Below are 17,610 nucleotides of genomic sequence, written 5' to 3'. Positions count from 1 at the left end.
TACCGTCTGCTAGAATATACACCTGATCTAGTGGATATGTGTGACCCTCTTCAGTTCCTAGTGACTATTAAGTGTGACCCTCTTTAGATCTCAGTGCATATTTTTACATTCTTCACTATCATCTATTAGAATATACACATGCTCTAGTGGCTAAGTTTGACCCTCTTCAGTTCTTAGTGGCTAAAATGTGACCCTCTTCAGTTCTCAGTACATATTAGCATGGGAAAAGAATGAACTACATAACATAAAAAAACACAAAAAAAAAAATAGCAAAAAAGAAGATGAAAATAGAAACTACAGGAGTTGTAAGGAGGGGAAACTATAGGAAAGAGGGTGTTATTGTGGCTTTCGAGCGTCTCTCCCCGAGCAACGAGGATGCAGCGATAATCCTATTGATTCTCCTATACTACCACTTGTTCTCATTTTTTCCCCGTAATAGCAATATAACGAATACTCCAGAAATTACCATCAAGTTGTCACACAACCTGTCGTAGCGTAGTGATATTGACATTGGCAGCTGCTACATTCAATATAGCTACTAATTTAATTGCAAGTTATTATACATATACATATATAAAGCCATTGCAGAAGTTTAGTAGAAACTATAGGTTGCTAATAAATCTATTTTAGACCTGAATAAAGTTTCTACTAGACTATTTCTGATACTGTCTTCTTCTTCCTTTTGGACGAACAACTGCTATAATTTGATCCGAAACCATGTCAATTCTTAACCAAACTACTTCAAATTTTAGATATGAGCTCCTCTCCATGTTTCGGTTCTTTTGAGATACCACCCACTTGAAATAGAGCTCGTTTGCAGTAATCCAAAATTTGAACAATTTTCTTCTTCAACCTTGAGAGATGTTGTAAATCGATCCAAAACAATGTCAAATCTCAACGAAATTACTTCAAATTACAAATGTGAATTCTCCTCGATGTTTCGATTTTTTTTTTGAGGTATCACCCACTCAAAACAGAGCTCGATTTCGGTAACCCACAATTTTTAATTGGAGCTTCGAAGCTTTTTAATGGTCGTCAATGGCTTCCAACTCTTTCGTCACGTTTAGCAGCAACCAAAATGTATATATACTTCAAGATTAGCTTCCAATGATGATTATACACATAGAAGATGAAGGAATGGGAGAATTTGTGAGTAAAGGAATGATTTTCGAAAAAAAAAAAGAATAGGGAAGAAGAAAGAGAAACAGAAAAGGACTTTTTAAAAAAGTTTAAATCTTAACTCTGAAGTTTTTAAAAATACAAAAAAAAAACCCCTTGTATCTGCTAATCCTAGCATTAGTAATTTCTGGGGCGAAAATAAATAGAAAAAATAATTAAGAGCCTGCCACTTACCTAAAAAATTTGGGGTCTTGTCACCTCAATCTTTTACCTATAAATATTTATTCGAAAAAAAATAATTATATGTCATGTCTATTTATCGCAAAAAAAATATAAACTATCCAATAACTATATATATATATATATATATATATATATAATTCAAAAATATATAATTGTTTCATTCAACTATTCTTGCTAGGGGCGAATTTAAAGGTTAAAAATGAGGCACGTGAATCCATGGTCTCTTTGTAAAGCTAGTTATATTATGTATATATTTTTTAAAATTGGTTTATAATGTATGCTGGCACCCATGCTATTAGAAAATCAAAAGGCGCACTTGGTTGATTATTGATTTATTTACCTAGAGAACTAGAAATCAATTTCACCTAATACATTCTATCCTTTTTTTTTTAATAACAGCACGTCCATTATCTAGAAATTCTCGATTCGTCTCTGCTTACAGTTATATATCTGAAGATATACCATGTATAAAATTATGTTGTGTAAATTTCTAAGAGGCGAATTTTGTTAATGTGTACATGCGGCTAAAAGTTTTACCCCAATTGGATAATAATCATGTAAAGGTCCATGACACAACAACAATAATAACAACAACAACCAGTGGCGGAGCCAGGATTTATGCCAAGGGGGTTCAAAAATATAAAGAAGCCATAAATGAAGAAGTTAAGGGGGTTCAATGTCTACTATATATACATAAAAAATAATTTTCACCTTGTATATATAGTGCAATTTTTCGCCGAAGGGGGTTCGGATGAACCCCCTTCTATAAGGCTAGGTCCGCCACTGACAACAACATAACCAGTGTGATTTCACATGTGGGTCTGAGAAGGATAGGATGTACACAAACCTTACGTCTACCTTTGTGGGGGCAGAGATGCTATTTCTGAAAGACCTTAGGCTCAAAGAAAGGAAAAGAGGAGGAAAGAAGAGAAAAGAAAGTGAAAGGAACATAAAAGAATTTTGAAGTAGATATAAAAAGGTATAGCAATAAAATAACAAAATATAACACAAATATTTTACAGATGGTAATGCACGTCGAAAAATAAAAAACTACGTGAGTACTAAATAATATTGATAACAACGAGGGGTAAAAGTCCACATACATGGCAAAATCCATCCAAATCCCAAAGGCTTAAAAAATGAGATTCCTAGGCAAAACCTTAGGCTTATTTGGACTTATATCCGACCAAGACGCGTTTTTGTTGTAGGTCTTGTCTGAATTATCGTTACATGTGCACGCATATATACCAACTACCCCATATTTACGGTTAAAAAATGCATGTAAATTATAGTACTATATGTCAAATGTTAATGCTACAAATTTTCCACTAAACAAATGAAAACCCAATAATAGTTCATAGTCCACTTTGTTCTTCTATAATCAAGATCTCAACTTTTTCCCTTTTCTTGTCCTTTCTTTGACCTTCCCATAGCTTAGCAGAAATTTCCTTTTTTGGGTCCATTTGCTTTTTCACTGTTCTCTAGTGATTTAAAAGATTTGTGCTTTATATAATCAATTTATTACTATGTCTTTGTATCTGATTACTTGGAAACTTTGATTATTCTTTTGGTATTGGAATTGATTCTTTGATTCTATTCAATTTAATCTCTGCTAAGCTTCTATATCAAGGCTAGTTAACAGTCTTTTAGCTCATTTTGAATCTTAATTTGATAAGCTTGAATGAGTCTTGGATTTGAATTCTTGTTGACTTGTTTGTGGTTAATCCTGGGAAGTTTGTCTTTGTTTTTGGTAGTGGATTATTTGGTTGAAGTATCAAGATCTTGTTGATTTTTTGGGGGGACACTATAGAAAAAATGGATCTTGATGTAAGAAGGAACTAAAGGAGTTGTTAATCTAGGATCAAGAAATGGGGAACACTTGTGTAGGACCAAGTATTACTAGAAATGGAATTTTTCAGTCAATTTCAGCAGCAATGTGGCGAACCGGATCGCCTGATGATACTGCTTCCACCACTACTAATGGTGAAAGTGTTAGAGTTGAAACACCAACTTCTGTTAAAGAAACTGATTTACCTAATTTGCCAGTTCAAGATAAGCCACCAGAACATATAACAATGCCTAAGCCAGAAAAGAAAGAGGAAGAGAAACCTAAAAAAACGAAAAAGCCGGCTGAAATGAAGAGGGTAGCAAGTGCTGGACTTAGGACTGATTCTGTTTTACAGAAGAAAACTGGCAACTTAAAGGAGTTTTTCAGTATAGGAAAGAAATTAGGACAAGGGCAGTTTGGTACTACATTTCTTTGTACTGAAAAAGCGACAGGGAAGCAGTACGCTTGCAAATCGATTGCTAAGAGGAAGTTGTTAACAGATGATGATGTGGAAGATGTTAGAAGGGAAGTGCAGATAATGCACCACTTAGCAGGTCATCCTCATGTTATATCGATAAAAGGAGCTTATGAGGATGCTATAGCTGTTCATCTTGTTATGGAGTGTTGTGCTGGGGGTGAACTTTTCGATAGGATTATTCAGCGAGGGCATTATACGGAAAGAAAAGCAGCTGAGCTCACAAGGACTATTGTTGGAGTTGTAGAAGCTTGTCACTCTCTTGGTGTCATGCATCGTGATCTTAAGCCTGAGAATTTTCTTTTTGTTGATCAGAAGGAGGATTCACTTCTCAAAACAATTGATTTTGGGTTATCAATATTCTTCAAACCAGGTATTTGTATGATATATACTTGCCTTCTTTTAAGCTAGTTTTAGACAAAGTTAATGGGTACACAATGAGCTCGCAATCTATTAGAAAGATTAAACATGCTAATGAAATGTGTTACTCCTCCAGTCCAAAATAATTGATGTTTTAGGCTTGGCCACATGGATTAGGGCATTCACGTACTCCTAAAAATTAAGAGGGGTTTTAACTAAAATACCCTTAATTATGAGCTCTTCTCAAATGCTTTGAAATAATATGAAGCACTAAATATTTTATATCGAATGCTTTGAGTACATAAAAGAACATGTCGTATACATCATTACATTTATACATTGAATTAGGACTGTGTTAAGGGAAAATCTGGGAGAAAGAATTAAACATCTGCTTGATTTTGTGAAGCATCAATTTTTTTGGATCAACTTTCAGAGTCTAAAACATCAATTATTTTGGATTGGAGGGAGTATTCATGATTTTGATGCTAAAATTGGAAACAACAATTGTGTTTCTTTCAATGAAGTGGCCTAAGATGAGTTTAAATGGAGTAGCATGGTCATGGTCATTGAGTTTAAGTTATCGAGTGTTTCAGTTGGGGTGTCCTCAACATGTTTCGCTAAAGCTGTCTCAGAATGATATTGGAATTTTAACCACGTCCTACACGTAATCATTCAAGCAGTCTATTATCTTGACTTATATGCATAAACTATGTTCTATTCACTGTGATTCGGGTAGTGTCAAGTTTTGGCATTTTAATAGAACTTACTGGACAACTAGTTGATCCATTTTTTTAATTTGTTCTCCTTAATTGTATGTTGACCATATTTCTTCTTTTCCAAACTGCTTCCTAATTGATATTTTTCTCTTTTCAGGCGACAAATTTACTGACGTTGTTGGCAGCCCGTATTATGTTGCACCAGAAGTTCTCCGAAAACGTTATGGTCCTGAAGCTGATGTCTGGAGTGCTGGTGTAATTATCTACATCTTATTAAGTGGAGTACCTCCTTTCTGGGCTGGTAAGCATTGCTAAGTCATCAAAATTGGCATTTGTTGGATACTTTTTGCTCCATTCTGTGGCTCTTCTACATCCGGTTCGCTACTTTTCCACTTAAATTTCATTTTAAGAAACCTAGTATGTGCATTTGTTATCAGAAGAACTGATGCCATGTTCTTCATGTTTGCTGATATCCTCCCACTGACTTATTTTGGTATATGGACATTTCAACACCTCTATCAACCATCTCTTCACTTGTCCATTACTATCTCTCAATCTAACCCAATTTATCAGAGAGTTGCTCGATTTTCTAATAATTCTTATTGTCGTGATTTGTGTCAAATTCCTGCTGCGCCCCTCAATGGAAGATTTGGAAATGATTGAGAATTTTCCCTTTGTGGACCAATTCTCCCGTGAAAGGAGGGCAGAGGTTCTATCTTTCTCAAGGATGACGATGTCTATTTAAATCCAATTAGCATAGTCTTTCTTCAGTAATTAATTTATTGATCTTTAAATAGGCAAAGGTATTACTTCGCTTAAGATCTACTTCTGAACTCTCTTGGAATTGGGTTCTGATCTATATTGCCGCACCAGTATTTGTCCGACACGATTTGGGTGTGGGTGTGGAATCCACACCTAATTTGGTCAACTTACCTTGGGTGCTTTGACTACATCTATGACCAAGAAATATCGGTAAATTGAGTATTTGGTTTGATATTTGGGTTTGTGTCATATATATATAGTCATATAAATTATAAAAGCACTTTGCTATTACACGAGATATCTCATGAATAAAATTTTAGGCGTTTATAAAGAATTAAATTTTATGATTTTTTAACTTCGTAATTTTAATTAATAGAGATGCATACTTAAATATGCCATACTATACACTTATTGGATGTATCCCACTACCTGGATCCACACTCGGATCCATACTCCTCGAATGCTAAAATTATGTGATGAAGAATCCGACCTCTAGATTGGCACCCGAGTCGGAGCAACACAGGTTTTGGTACTTAAAGTTACTTAGTTAATGTCAAGACTAAAGGAGTGCAAGACTGAACGAAGGAATGATTCAGAGAGTTTAAGTTTGTTGAAATAATAGTGCAAATATGTATTCAAGGCCATTGGAAAATTTTACCAGGCTAAGATTGATGGTGTGATGGCTAATGGAGGTTGAAATGGTCTTTTGGTTTATCCGTTGATAGAGAAGTGCACGTTAATAGAAACATGACTGATGTAATGGTTGGTTAAAACAAGAAAAAATCAAAGGGACTTTTTTTAACTTGATTTTTGGTGCAAGGAGAAATACCAGGTTGTATAGATAGTTGGTCAAACTTGGTAGATAACTACGGATGATTCCGTCTGAGTAGTTACACAGTTTGTGCATGTTCTTGAGACCGACTTGGTTTTTGTCAACTATTGAAGTGAAATTGAGTCATAAGTATGTTCATGGAGGGGAACATGGAAAGGTTTTCTGGAATCAAATACTGCCCTTCCAACCACATACCATCTTTTTGTATCGTTTTTCTGAACCTTTCTTTTTCCTATCATACAGAAAATGAGCAAGGAATATTTGAACAAGTCCTGCACGGTGATCTCGACTTCACATCAGACCCATGGCCAAGTATTTCAGAAGGTGCAAAAGACTTGATGAGGAGAATGCTCGTTCGAGATCCAAAAAAGCGTTTAACTGCACATGAAGTTTTATGTAAGTAGTTTAACAGCTTCTCTTTTTCTGAGTACATGTAAATAACAACTGAGCTAATGGGGGTGAATTCAGTAATATTTGGTACTTGGAAACGATTATCCATCTCTAGATTTGTAATAAGAGCTACTGGTTTAAAGGCTTTCCCTAATAAGATAGTTTGTTCTGTACTCATTATTCTCTGTCAAGCACAATTATGCTACAGATCATTGCCATACATTGGTCTCCACAATTTCTTGGGCTTAAGCTTTTGAGGACCCCGATGACTGATAGTGCATGAAATATGTTACTATCAAGCCAAATAAAATAAAATAAATCAGATTATCTGCTTGTAACAAGTTCTCTGCAAGATTGTCAGATCGCTATGGTATTCAAGTACACTGGTTTTCTTTCTTTTGGTTCTTCTTGTTCTGATGTTGCCCACAGTTAGTGGACAGCTTTTCTCCTTTTTCTCTTATGAAAAGATGATTAAGTTCTTTACATTTTCTATGGTAAGTAGAATCTATATGTATTCCTTGAGAGGTTTGTTACTTCTTTTATGTAATTTACCATAATCTCTTATAGTCTTATGTTTATCATTTTGTTATGTCTGACTTAGATCATGTAACTGGAGAAAGTGCACTCTTTTTTCCCCTTTCCGATTACATAATTATCTTTTGGGATGAAAATTTTTGGATAGTGTTCAAGTACAGAATTAGAAGCAAAATAGTTAGTTACACAGTTAGGGGCATAGTGGTAATTTCCCACTGTTCATAAGTTAATTGAGGTTTCCGGAAAACAGTTATTTAACTAACTGTGAGTTAGTTAGTTAGTATAGGATCCTAGCTAGTTAGTAAATGATTCTAGAAGCTAATTACTCTTTTTATATATACATCATAAATCTCATTATGTGAATCACAACTTGAATTACATTGAATGAAATACATTTCTTCTACTTCTTCTTCTACTTCGACTGCATCAGTTTCTTCTTCTCTTTTCTTTCTTTCTTTCTTGCTTTCTTAATCAGTAATGGAGTTCATCTTGAACTCTGATTAAGTTCAGATAGTCACTGACGGTGATATTGAAACTTTTGTAGGCCATCCATGGGTTCAAGTTGATGGTGTGGCTCCTGATAAGCCTCTGGATTCTGCAGTTCTGAGTAGAATGAAGCAATTTTCTGCAATGAACAAGCTCAAGAAAATGGCTTTGAGAGTGAGTCTATTAACGTGCAAATACATGTGATGTTAACACTAATTTATGAGCATATTGGAGATAAATATTTAGGTTGAAACTCTTCTCCAGATACTTATGTCATATGTGCTGCAGGTCATTGCTGAAAGCCTTTCCGAAGAAGAAATTGCCGGTCTTAAAGAAATGTTCAGGATGATAGACACAGACAATAGCGGTCAAATAACTTTTGAGGAGCTCAAAGATGGATTAAAAAAATTTGGCTCTACTCTGAAGGAGTCCGAGATCTATGATCTTATGCAGGCTGTAAGTATCATATTAGTCCTCCATCCAGTTTTTTCAAATCTGTGATCCATGGAAATGGCAAAATGTGGACAGTTTTTTCACTCTTTTACCCAAGCTCTCTTTGTTGAGAGTACTGAAATTGTTTATCTGAAGATATGTAACTTACCGTAAAATAATTTTTTTGGTTGATGCTAATGTTGTATTAATCCAACTGATATATAGCGTAATTCTTTTAGACTTCTTTTCTTTCTTGTTAACCTCCCTCTTCCACTTCCATGCAAATTGACAAAGTGTCACTATTAGTTGTTTTAAGTGGAACTTGAAAGATATTAAGCCCATGTAGCAAAGACTTTTATAAATAGCATTGTTTGTGGAAGTTAATCCTTATCCCATCTCGAATAAGACTTTGATTGGGCAAAGAAAGAATGGAGCGCCATTGTTGGTGTTCAGAAGAAAGTAAGTAGAATGACGCAATCAAAATCTCTTCCAGTGGGAGTATTTGTGACGGGAAATAATTCAAGAAGAATCGGTAATTTTATATTTTTCATTGCTGTAATGATTTGTATTCATCAGCTCGTGATCAAAGGTTTAGATTCATTTAGCTTCATGGCATGCTTAGATTTTTCATTCTACCAACGCGAAGTTGAAGGCAATATCGAGTAACTCCTTACATTCTCCGAAATTGCAGGCTGATGTTGATAACAGCGGAACAATTGATTATGGTGAATTTATAGCTGCAACATTACATCTTAACAAAATTGAAAGAGAAGACCATCTTTTTGCTGCTTTCTCATACTTTGATAAAGATGGAAGCGGCTACATCACCGCAGATGAACTTCAACATGCTTGTGAAGAATTTGGCATTGGAGATGTTCGCATGGAAGAAATGATCAGAGAAGCTGACCAGGACAATGTAAGTTCTGTTTTTCACCACTTGATATTAGTTCCTACTCCCCCCCGTTTTAATTTAAGTGTCTTACTTTCCTTTTTAGTATGTTTAGAAAAGAACGCCTCTTTCTGTATTTGGTAACTCTCTAATTTCAACATTCTTTGGGTACATTACATGCATCTTTTGTTCAAGACCACAAGATTAAAAAAACTCCTTTATTTTCTTAAACTTCGTGCCTAGTCAAACTAAGACACTTGAATTGAAACATTGGGAGTATTTATTAAGGGGTGTCAAGGAGGGTTTTGATCAGGGAGAAAGCATAAATTTAGATATGTTGTCCTAGTGAAGTGGACGGCCTAGTGGTTGTGACATGGGAGTAACAACCTGGAGATCTCAGGTATGAGTCCTAGTTACACAAACTACTACTCTCCCAGAGAACTTTTGATAAATACTTCTCAAAATAAGTTGATTTTGGCAGTTTGGCCGAGCAGGCTCTAGGACTAGTTTCTCTTATCCCAAAATTTTCAGGCTCTTTCTGCAGTTTGATTCACCAACAAGGAATTTTTGATGGGGTTAAGGGACTTACTTTCCGTTTTGCACAATTTCAAGCAATTTATTGGTTCCCAAAAGTCTAGAGCTTCTTTGTCTTTCTTCTCTTACTATTCCACAGTTCATACTAGTTTCTTAGCTTTCACTTCATTGGACCTACTCAAAAGATGTCTCAATCCTAGTACTAGTAAAGGTTTGTCAAAGAACTAAAAACGTATTCACTCGAACATGGAATATATCCAACATGTGCTGCTTGTGTTGTGGTCTCAGTCATGGAAAATTTTCTTATTTTTTCAGGACGGACGCATTGATTACAATGAGTTTGTTGCTATGATGCAAATGGGAAATCCAGTGCTTGGTGGTGCAAAGAAAGGTTTAGAGCATAGTTTCAGCATTGGATTCAGAGAAGCACTAAAACTATAGATCTTTGAAGAGTCTATTATTTTCTTCATTTCCTTCTGGATCTTTTGTGTATTTAGGAGTGTATAGTATTAAAATTGTACTTGCTAAACATCATTGTTGTTTTCCTGTGCAACTTTCAATTCTTTCCAAATTTTGCACAATTTTTTTTAATATGGTAATTATCCTACTGAGTAATTGTTATACATCATAACATGGATGTTCAATATTAAACTGCACTTTTTAGTCATGCTGTTTATTGAAATCTTATTTTACGCAAGTGAGTGCAAACTATCAATTTGTTTACAATTCTTGCTGGATTTAACTGTTTATTTCCCCTAACTGTGGAGTTACATTGGGAATCTATCTTGAGTGTGTATACTTGTTTAGCTAATTATTATGAGTTTATGACATAGTAAACGATAGTATACAAAATGAGGCTCAATGATGCATGCTATTTGCAGATGAAATTAGTGACATAATCAATCAAATGTTCAGAATGGAAAATAGACCTATAGAGTAAGTGGTTTTAGGATGCCCACTTCAAGTTTCGAGTATAAGAAGAATGAGGGTCAAGTGAGATTTATCGTGATTAATATTCTTTAATATCATTTGCGCATCGTGCTCTATTGCTAGTAACTTCAAAAATTGGGCAAGTTAAAGCACTATTTATGCGCCTAATAACAAATTATGTCGATATTATTGAGTTTTTAAAATATAGCAATATTTTATTGTTACCTTTCTCCAAAAAAAAAAAAAAAAAAAACATAGCAACATTTTTTTCTAAACATAACAATACATACACATACACTAGCGGGTTCGTATGTTGACATATACAATCATATACGTATGCGTGTGTATATGCACTTGTCTTAATGGCGGAGCTAGGGCACAAGGGGGTTCGTCCAAACTTTCTTCGCTCGAAAACTATATGCAAGGTCAATTTTTTTGAATCTCTTGAATTCTTTGTATGTTTACTTTTTTATTTTTTAAATTTCCTTAGTAAAACTTCTGGCTTCACCATTGACTAGTCGTTGTACGTGCACACAATCATTCATACATGCATACATATATACAAATGCCCCCTATTTCAGGTTGGTCTTTAATTTTGCCCCTCAAATTTGTGATTTTTAATTTTTGTCCTTTGGCAAGCGTACACTAGGGCGATCAAGGACATGTATGAGGGAGCCAAGACCAGGGTAAGGACAGTGGGAGGAGACTCGGAGTACTTCCTAGTGGAGATGGGGTTGCACCAAGGATCAGCTCTTAGCCCATTTTTATTTGCTCTAGTGATGGATTGTCTGACGCGGCGAATTCAAGGTGAGGTGCCATGGTGTATGTTATTTGCGGATGACATAGTCTTGATCGACGAGACACGCAGCGGAGTGAATGCTAAGCTGGAGGTCTGGAGACAAACTCTGGAGTCTAAAGGGTTCAAGTTGAGTAGGACCAAGACAGAGTACATGGAATGCAAGTTCAGTGACGTGACACACGAGTCTGGCGTGGAAGTGAGGCTTGGTACCCAGGTCATCCCAAAGAAAAGAAGTTTCAAATATCTCGGGTCTATTATACAAGAAAATGGGGATATTGATGATGATGTCTCACATCGTATTGGCGCAGGGTGGATGAAATGGAGGCTTGCTTCAGGAGTGCTGTGTGATAAGAAGGTGCCACTAAAACTTAAAGGCAAGTTCTACAAAGTGGTTGTGAGACCGACCTTGTTGTACGGGGCAGAGTGTTGGGCAATCAAGAGCTCGCATGTCCAAAAGATGAAAGTTGCGCAAATGAGAATGCTGCGATGGATGTGTGGGCACACCAGGCGAGATAGGATTAGGAATGAAGATATCCGGGATAAGGTTGGAGTAGCATCAGTGGAGGACAAGATGAGGGAAGCGAGGCTGAGATGGTTTGGGCATGTGAGGAGGAGAGGCAGAGACGCTCCAGTGCGGAGGTGTGAGAGGTTAGCTATGGATGGTTTCAGAAGAGGTCGGGGTAGGCCGAAAAAGTATTGGGGAGAGGTGCTGAGACAGGACATGGCGCAGGTTCAGCTTACTGAGGACATGACCCTAGATAGGAGGTTTTGGAGGACTCAGATTAGGGTAGAAGGCTAGTAGGTAGTCGTTGTTTCGATCTATAGTCTATTGCCCTTTGTTTCTTGCTACTATATGTGGTTTCTTGTACTTCGATTATCTTATTTATCTGTGGTAGCTACTGTTCCCTTTTTTTTCAGGCTGCTTTATTCTGACTTATTCGCTTTCTTTAGTTTCATTTGCATTCTGCTTTGAAATGCTTGTGCTTATCTAACCTTTCTCGTTGTGATTTCTCTTGAGCCGAGGGTCTTTCGGAAACAACCTCCCTGTCTTTCGAGATAGGGGTATGGTCTGCGTACACTTTACGCTCCCCAGACCTCACATTGTGGGATTTCACTGGGTATGTTGTTGTTGTTGGCACTTTTGGCGCGACATAAATTAAATTTCGGCCGGCATAGTTAGCGTTTAGTTTCGGCAAATGTAACATAACATCCCAAAATTATGCTGGACAAGGAAAAACTTTCAACATTAAAAAAAGGCATAAGTTTAGATTTCGCTCGGCATAGTTAGCGTTTAGCTTCAGCATATGTATCATAACATCCACAAGTTATGCTGGAAAAGACAAAACTTTCAACACTCAACATAATCTGAAAAATACTACACAACTTATGCCACATAACTTAATTCCTACAAAACTTGTGTTGAACAAGGCAAAAGTTCAGTTTTCAAAAATAAAAATATTACAGAACTCACGTCGAGCAAAGCATATCTAGATATTTTCATTAAATAGTAGGAACAAAAGTTGAAGACCGTAGATATAAGGGCCAAAAATTAAAGACCAGTGCGTTTGAAGAACAATCCGTGCAAAAACGGGCAATTTGCACGATTGTCCTTATTCGGGGGTGGTCTTAATTTTTACCCCTCAAATTGCTGGTCTTTAATTTTTGTCCTTTCCCTAAAATACCCCGAGGTTCTGGGTTCGAATCTCGACTCAATCAAAAAAGAAAAAACTGCAATACAGAGGTTCATAACAAAATTAGGCCTATCCATGTAAGGCCTAACTTTTGTAGAATTCTAGCAGAGTAAAACAATAAAAAATTCTGCGTTGCAAAATTTCGCAAGACAAACTTTTTCCCTAGAACAAATTCTGCCTTATAAGACAGACTTTTCGCAAAGCCGTCTCTTACCAAAAAAACTTCTTCTTTTACTTAACGGGAGTTCGAATTCAGAATTTTAAGATATTTTCGACTCACTTTTTTAAGCATCGCGCAAAAATGTGTAAGAACTTCAAAATAATGCAGTAGGCCCAGATCCAATCAGAAGCCCATTTACCATTTTCACAGTCTCCATTCTCCATCCACAGCTTGCCTTAGGGTTTTTCCCACCTGAAAATTAAAACCCCAACAATCAATCACACTGTAATAAGCAAAAACAAGGAAACCAACCCAATCAAAATGACGTCGTTTATACAGAAATTCTCTATGAAAACGAAGAACATTGGGAAAAGATCAACAAAGAAGTACTTAGAAGATGCACTTTACAAAAATCTATTCAAAGAAGGTGGTGAAGAAAATCATGTCAGGAAAAATCTGAATGAATTCTTGAAATCACACAAAAGTGCTTATAAATGGGAAGTTGGAAAATCCCTTAAAGTTTTACGTCAACGCAAACTTTATGCTCCAGCACTCAAGGTCTCCCATTTTTCTCTCATTCTTGATTTTTTTTTTTTTTGGTTATTTTCTAAATTGTATGCCTTTAACTGTGCATTTCTGTATATTTGACCTGAAAAATACTTGGCCTTTAAGTTAAAATGTTGTAGGTTTTCATGATTTTGGCCTTAGAATAAGTGTGGGGTTTTGTCATTTTTGGGGATTGTGTCCCTTAAACCTTGTTGTATATTTATCTACCATTGTTTGACCTGAAAATAAATCTGGGTTTTGAGTTTGCTTCTCATACCTTGTTTGGATGGTTGTTACATATCGTTTCATAATGTATTGTTAACATAATGCCAGAAAACAATTATTAGATAATAAACGAAGACAAAATGAGACTAAATCGGTCGTTACATAAAATGGGACTTTGTCATTACATAATGATAGATTTAACGATACGATAGAATAAAATTTTAAGTGACAATCAAAACAGACATTTATTTAAACTAACAACACAAAGGCTATCCAAACAAACTGTAGGAAAGAGATCATCTCTCTGAATTGCTTGCCTTAAACCCTAAACCCTATTAGCATTTCTGTAAGATTGTAGTATTTGGCCTAAAAAATTTGATCGTTAATATGAAAGACTACTTCTTGCAAGGTCTTTCATTTTTGAAATGGTGAACTTTAAACCCCAAATGCTTTGCGTATATCTGTATGGTGCCATGGTTTTAACTCAGAAATTTAGGTATCTGAACTTGATTAGTCGCTTTATAGTTCATGCATAGTCCAACTAACCTTGATGTTGGAAATTCAAAGGGTCGTGTTTGCTTTTTATCATTATTCCTTTTGATTAATTAATCTTTGGCTGTTCTCCTTGCATTCTTCCAGCCATGTTGACAACTTGCATTGCAAAGATAGTTCTGCCTTTTCAGATTAAAGAAGATATTGAACCAGCAAGTGAAACTGCTAGATTTTTACTTAATTCTTATGTTATTTTTTGGTGGCAGCTTTGGATAAAAAAGTGAATAACTGCTTAAGGGATGATACCTTAATGCATATTGTAAACCACTAACTAAGAAACCCCAAAAGTGGGTTCATTTTATCTCTAAAATCTTATTATGACAACGGAGAATTTGAAGTAGAACTGTTATGTACTTAGCACTGTAAGGTGTGACTTGTAAGCAAGTAATTCTTTATGGTTCCTTGGTTTCTTTTAGCAAAATGAAATGTTTCAATTTGCTAGTTGCTATGTGCAGTTATCAGAAACAATGGAAAAAAGGGGCATGAACAAGACCATTAATGATCAAGCTATACATCTAGATCTTGTTGCCAAGAGTAAAGGGATTGAAGCAGCAGAGAGCTATTTTCTGAATCTCCCAGAGGCATCGAAAGATCTTGTCACTTATTGTGCTCTTCTGAACTGCTATTGCAAGGAATTAATGACTGAAAAAGCTGAGGCTTTGATGGAGAAAATGAAAGAACTTAACTTAAGTTTAAGCTCTATGCCTTACAACAGCTTGATGACTCTTTACATAAAAACTGGGCACCCAGAAAAAATTCCAGCCATTATTCAAGAAATGAAGGCCTATGACGTTATGCCAGATTCTTTCACCTACAACGTCTGGATGAGGGCTCTTTCTTCTGTGAATGATATTTCTGGGGTTGAGAGGGTTATTGATGAAATGAAGAGGGATGGCCGTGTTGCTGAAGATTGGACTACATATAGTAATTTGGCATCAATCTATGCAGATGCTGGCTTAGCTGATAAAGCAGTGAAGGCACTCAAGGAACTGGAGAAGAAAAATGCATGCCGCAATTTAACTGCTTACCAGTTTCTGATCACATTGTATGGCCGTGTTGGAAACTTGCTTGAAGTATATCGTGTATGGCGTTCTTTGAGGCTTGCTTTTCCCAGAACAGCAAACATAAGCTATCTTAACATGATCCAAGTTTTGGTTAACTTGAATGACTTACCGGGTGCTGAGAAATGCTTCAAGGAATGGGAGTCTGGGTGCCCAACTTATGACATACGTGTAGCAAATGTTCTTATAAGAGCTTACACTAAGCAAGGTTCCATGGAGAAAGCTGAAGAACTCAAGGAACGGGCCAGAAGGAGTGGAGCTAAGCCCAATGCTAAGACATGGGAGATTTTCATGGATTATTATCTGCAAAATGGGGATATCAAGTCAGCAATTGACTGTGTTGACAAAGCAGTTTCAATTGGAAGGGGTGATGGTGGAAAGTGGTTTCCATCATCTGCCACCGTCACAAAATTCATGAGTCATTTTGAACAAAATAAAGATGTCGCTGGTGCAGAACACTTTATGGAAATTTTGAAGAAGGCTAAGGATGAGTTGGGGGTTGACATATTTGAATCTTTGTTAAGAACTTATGTAGCTTCTGAAAAAACAAGTCCTATCATGCGTCGGCGGATTAAAATGGAGAACATAGAGCTGACCGATGAAGGTAAAAGATTGCTCGATGCCATCTCCGTGGAGTGAGATCATTTTAAGGTAATTTGCATACCTTGAGCTTTCACAAACTGAAAAGGAGATGTGAGTTTTCAGCGTGTTGCGAGATGTGGAGCTACCCTTTTTATTCCAAGTAGATCTCTTTGGAACATTGTGTGCTTGAATGTTGTAATTCTGGTGCCATGAAGCAAAATAAGCGCAAGTTGTGATCACTTGTTTAGCAAGTAGGCCATCATGATTTCAATATTGGACCAGAGCCTGCTGCAGTCACTGAGTTTTATATTACTCCTGGTTAAATTCTAGACTTTTCAGCTATTTATAATTTCACCCTTCTGCTAGTTTATTTTGAATAACATCATTGTTTTGTTTTTGGTTCTAGTGTTGATAATGGAGAATATATTGCAAGAGATTGATGTTTAAAAGGGTTATATTTTGTAACATCGTTAACCAAAAGCGAGTACTGATCGCATTATCAAACATCTTCATCTTGCAAGTTGCAGCCGCTGCACCCTTTTTATGAGAATGATAGATTTAGTGTTAATCATTTTATTGTATTTACTATGCTCAACAAAAGGAAAGTTATGTTGAGCATAGTAAATACAGAGACACTCAACTATGATCATTGCGGTCTCTGAACTTCAACTCTTTTAGAGGTTCCTTCTTCGAGATTTTGACCAAAAATATCTTTATTCTTTCATCCAAACTTCCATTACATCCTTGTAATATTTCATTTAACTGAGACATCCTTCAAATTTCGCAAAATGAACCAAAAACATCCCTCGGTTAAGTTTTCCATCTATTACTAACGGAATGCATATTTCTCACGTGTTACTCTTTTGTAACACCCAGAAACAAAGAACTTTTGGCAGTGAACACAAACTTTCTTCCTTCTACAGCTTAGTCAATCTGGCTCCTTTTGCAAATGCATCTTGATGATGGCACAGTCTTGACATGTATGTTTTATTATATATGCGGAAAAGGGTCAAAAATACTCTTGTACTATTGGAAAAGGGCCAAATATGCTCCTATCGTTATACTATGGGCTCAAATATACCCTTCCTCTGTTAAAGTCGTGCACCTTGGGCATCCTATCCTACGTGGTAGTGACATTTGATGAGGTGGATGCCATGCGGCATTGCCATCATCCCTAACCCATTTTACTCCTCCTCTCTTCCATCTTTCTCCAAGGGTTATAGTGAATAAACAGGTGATTCCTGAAGTTGCAATAAAGAAGGCATAAAGACAAATTCTTCGCCAATCTCTCTGTTTATCGATCTAATCTCAGTTACGTGCTATTTGTTCTTACTAAGTGATTTTCTTATTTAGTTTGATTCATTCGTTTTCTGTTAGTGTCATTGTGTGTACTTAACTGATTCTAGATAACTGAACAGGAGATTAACGATGGAATCATCACCATCGTCTTCTTCTGTCATAATG

At 36.1% G+C, this 17,610-nt stretch overlaps 2 protein-coding genes across 2 annotated transcripts; both read left to right on the top strand.

The window, feature by feature from the left end:
- The first annotated feature begins 2,598 nt into the window (after nucleotides 1–2,598).
- Nucleotides 2,599–10,153, top strand: LOC132613482 (calcium-dependent protein kinase 1-like). Its single transcript, XM_060327505.1, has 7 exons — nucleotides 2,599–4,038; nucleotides 4,899–5,042; nucleotides 6,579–6,731; nucleotides 7,804–7,919; nucleotides 8,034–8,201; nucleotides 8,869–9,093; nucleotides 9,916–10,153. Exons 1-7 carry the CDS (start codon nucleotides 3,231–3,233, stop codon nucleotides 10,039–10,041), a joined length of 1,740 nt encoding a protein of 579 aa, XP_060183488.1. The 5' UTR covers nucleotides 2,599–3,230; the 3' UTR covers nucleotides 10,042–10,153.
- A 3,200-nt stretch (nucleotides 10,154–13,353) lies between these two features.
- On the top strand, nucleotides 13,354–16,666 carry LOC132614108 (large ribosomal subunit protein mL101 (rPPR4)). Its single transcript, XM_060328474.1, has 2 exons — nucleotides 13,354–13,738; nucleotides 14,959–16,666. The coding sequence occupies exons 1-2, from the start codon at nucleotides 13,502–13,504 to the stop codon at nucleotides 16,201–16,203; spliced, it is 1,482 nt and encodes a 493-aa protein (XP_060184457.1). The 5' UTR covers nucleotides 13,354–13,501; the 3' UTR covers nucleotides 16,204–16,666.
- Nucleotides 16,667–17,610: the final 944 nt, after the last annotated feature.

Source organism: Lycium barbarum, chromosome 10 (genome assembly GCF_019175385.1).
Source record: "Lycium barbarum isolate Lr01 chromosome 10, ASM1917538v2, whole genome shotgun sequence".
Classification (NCBI taxonomy): Eukaryota; Viridiplantae; Streptophyta; class Magnoliopsida; order Solanales; family Solanaceae; genus Lycium; species Lycium barbarum.
This window is presented reverse-complemented; position numbering and strand designations above follow the sequence as displayed.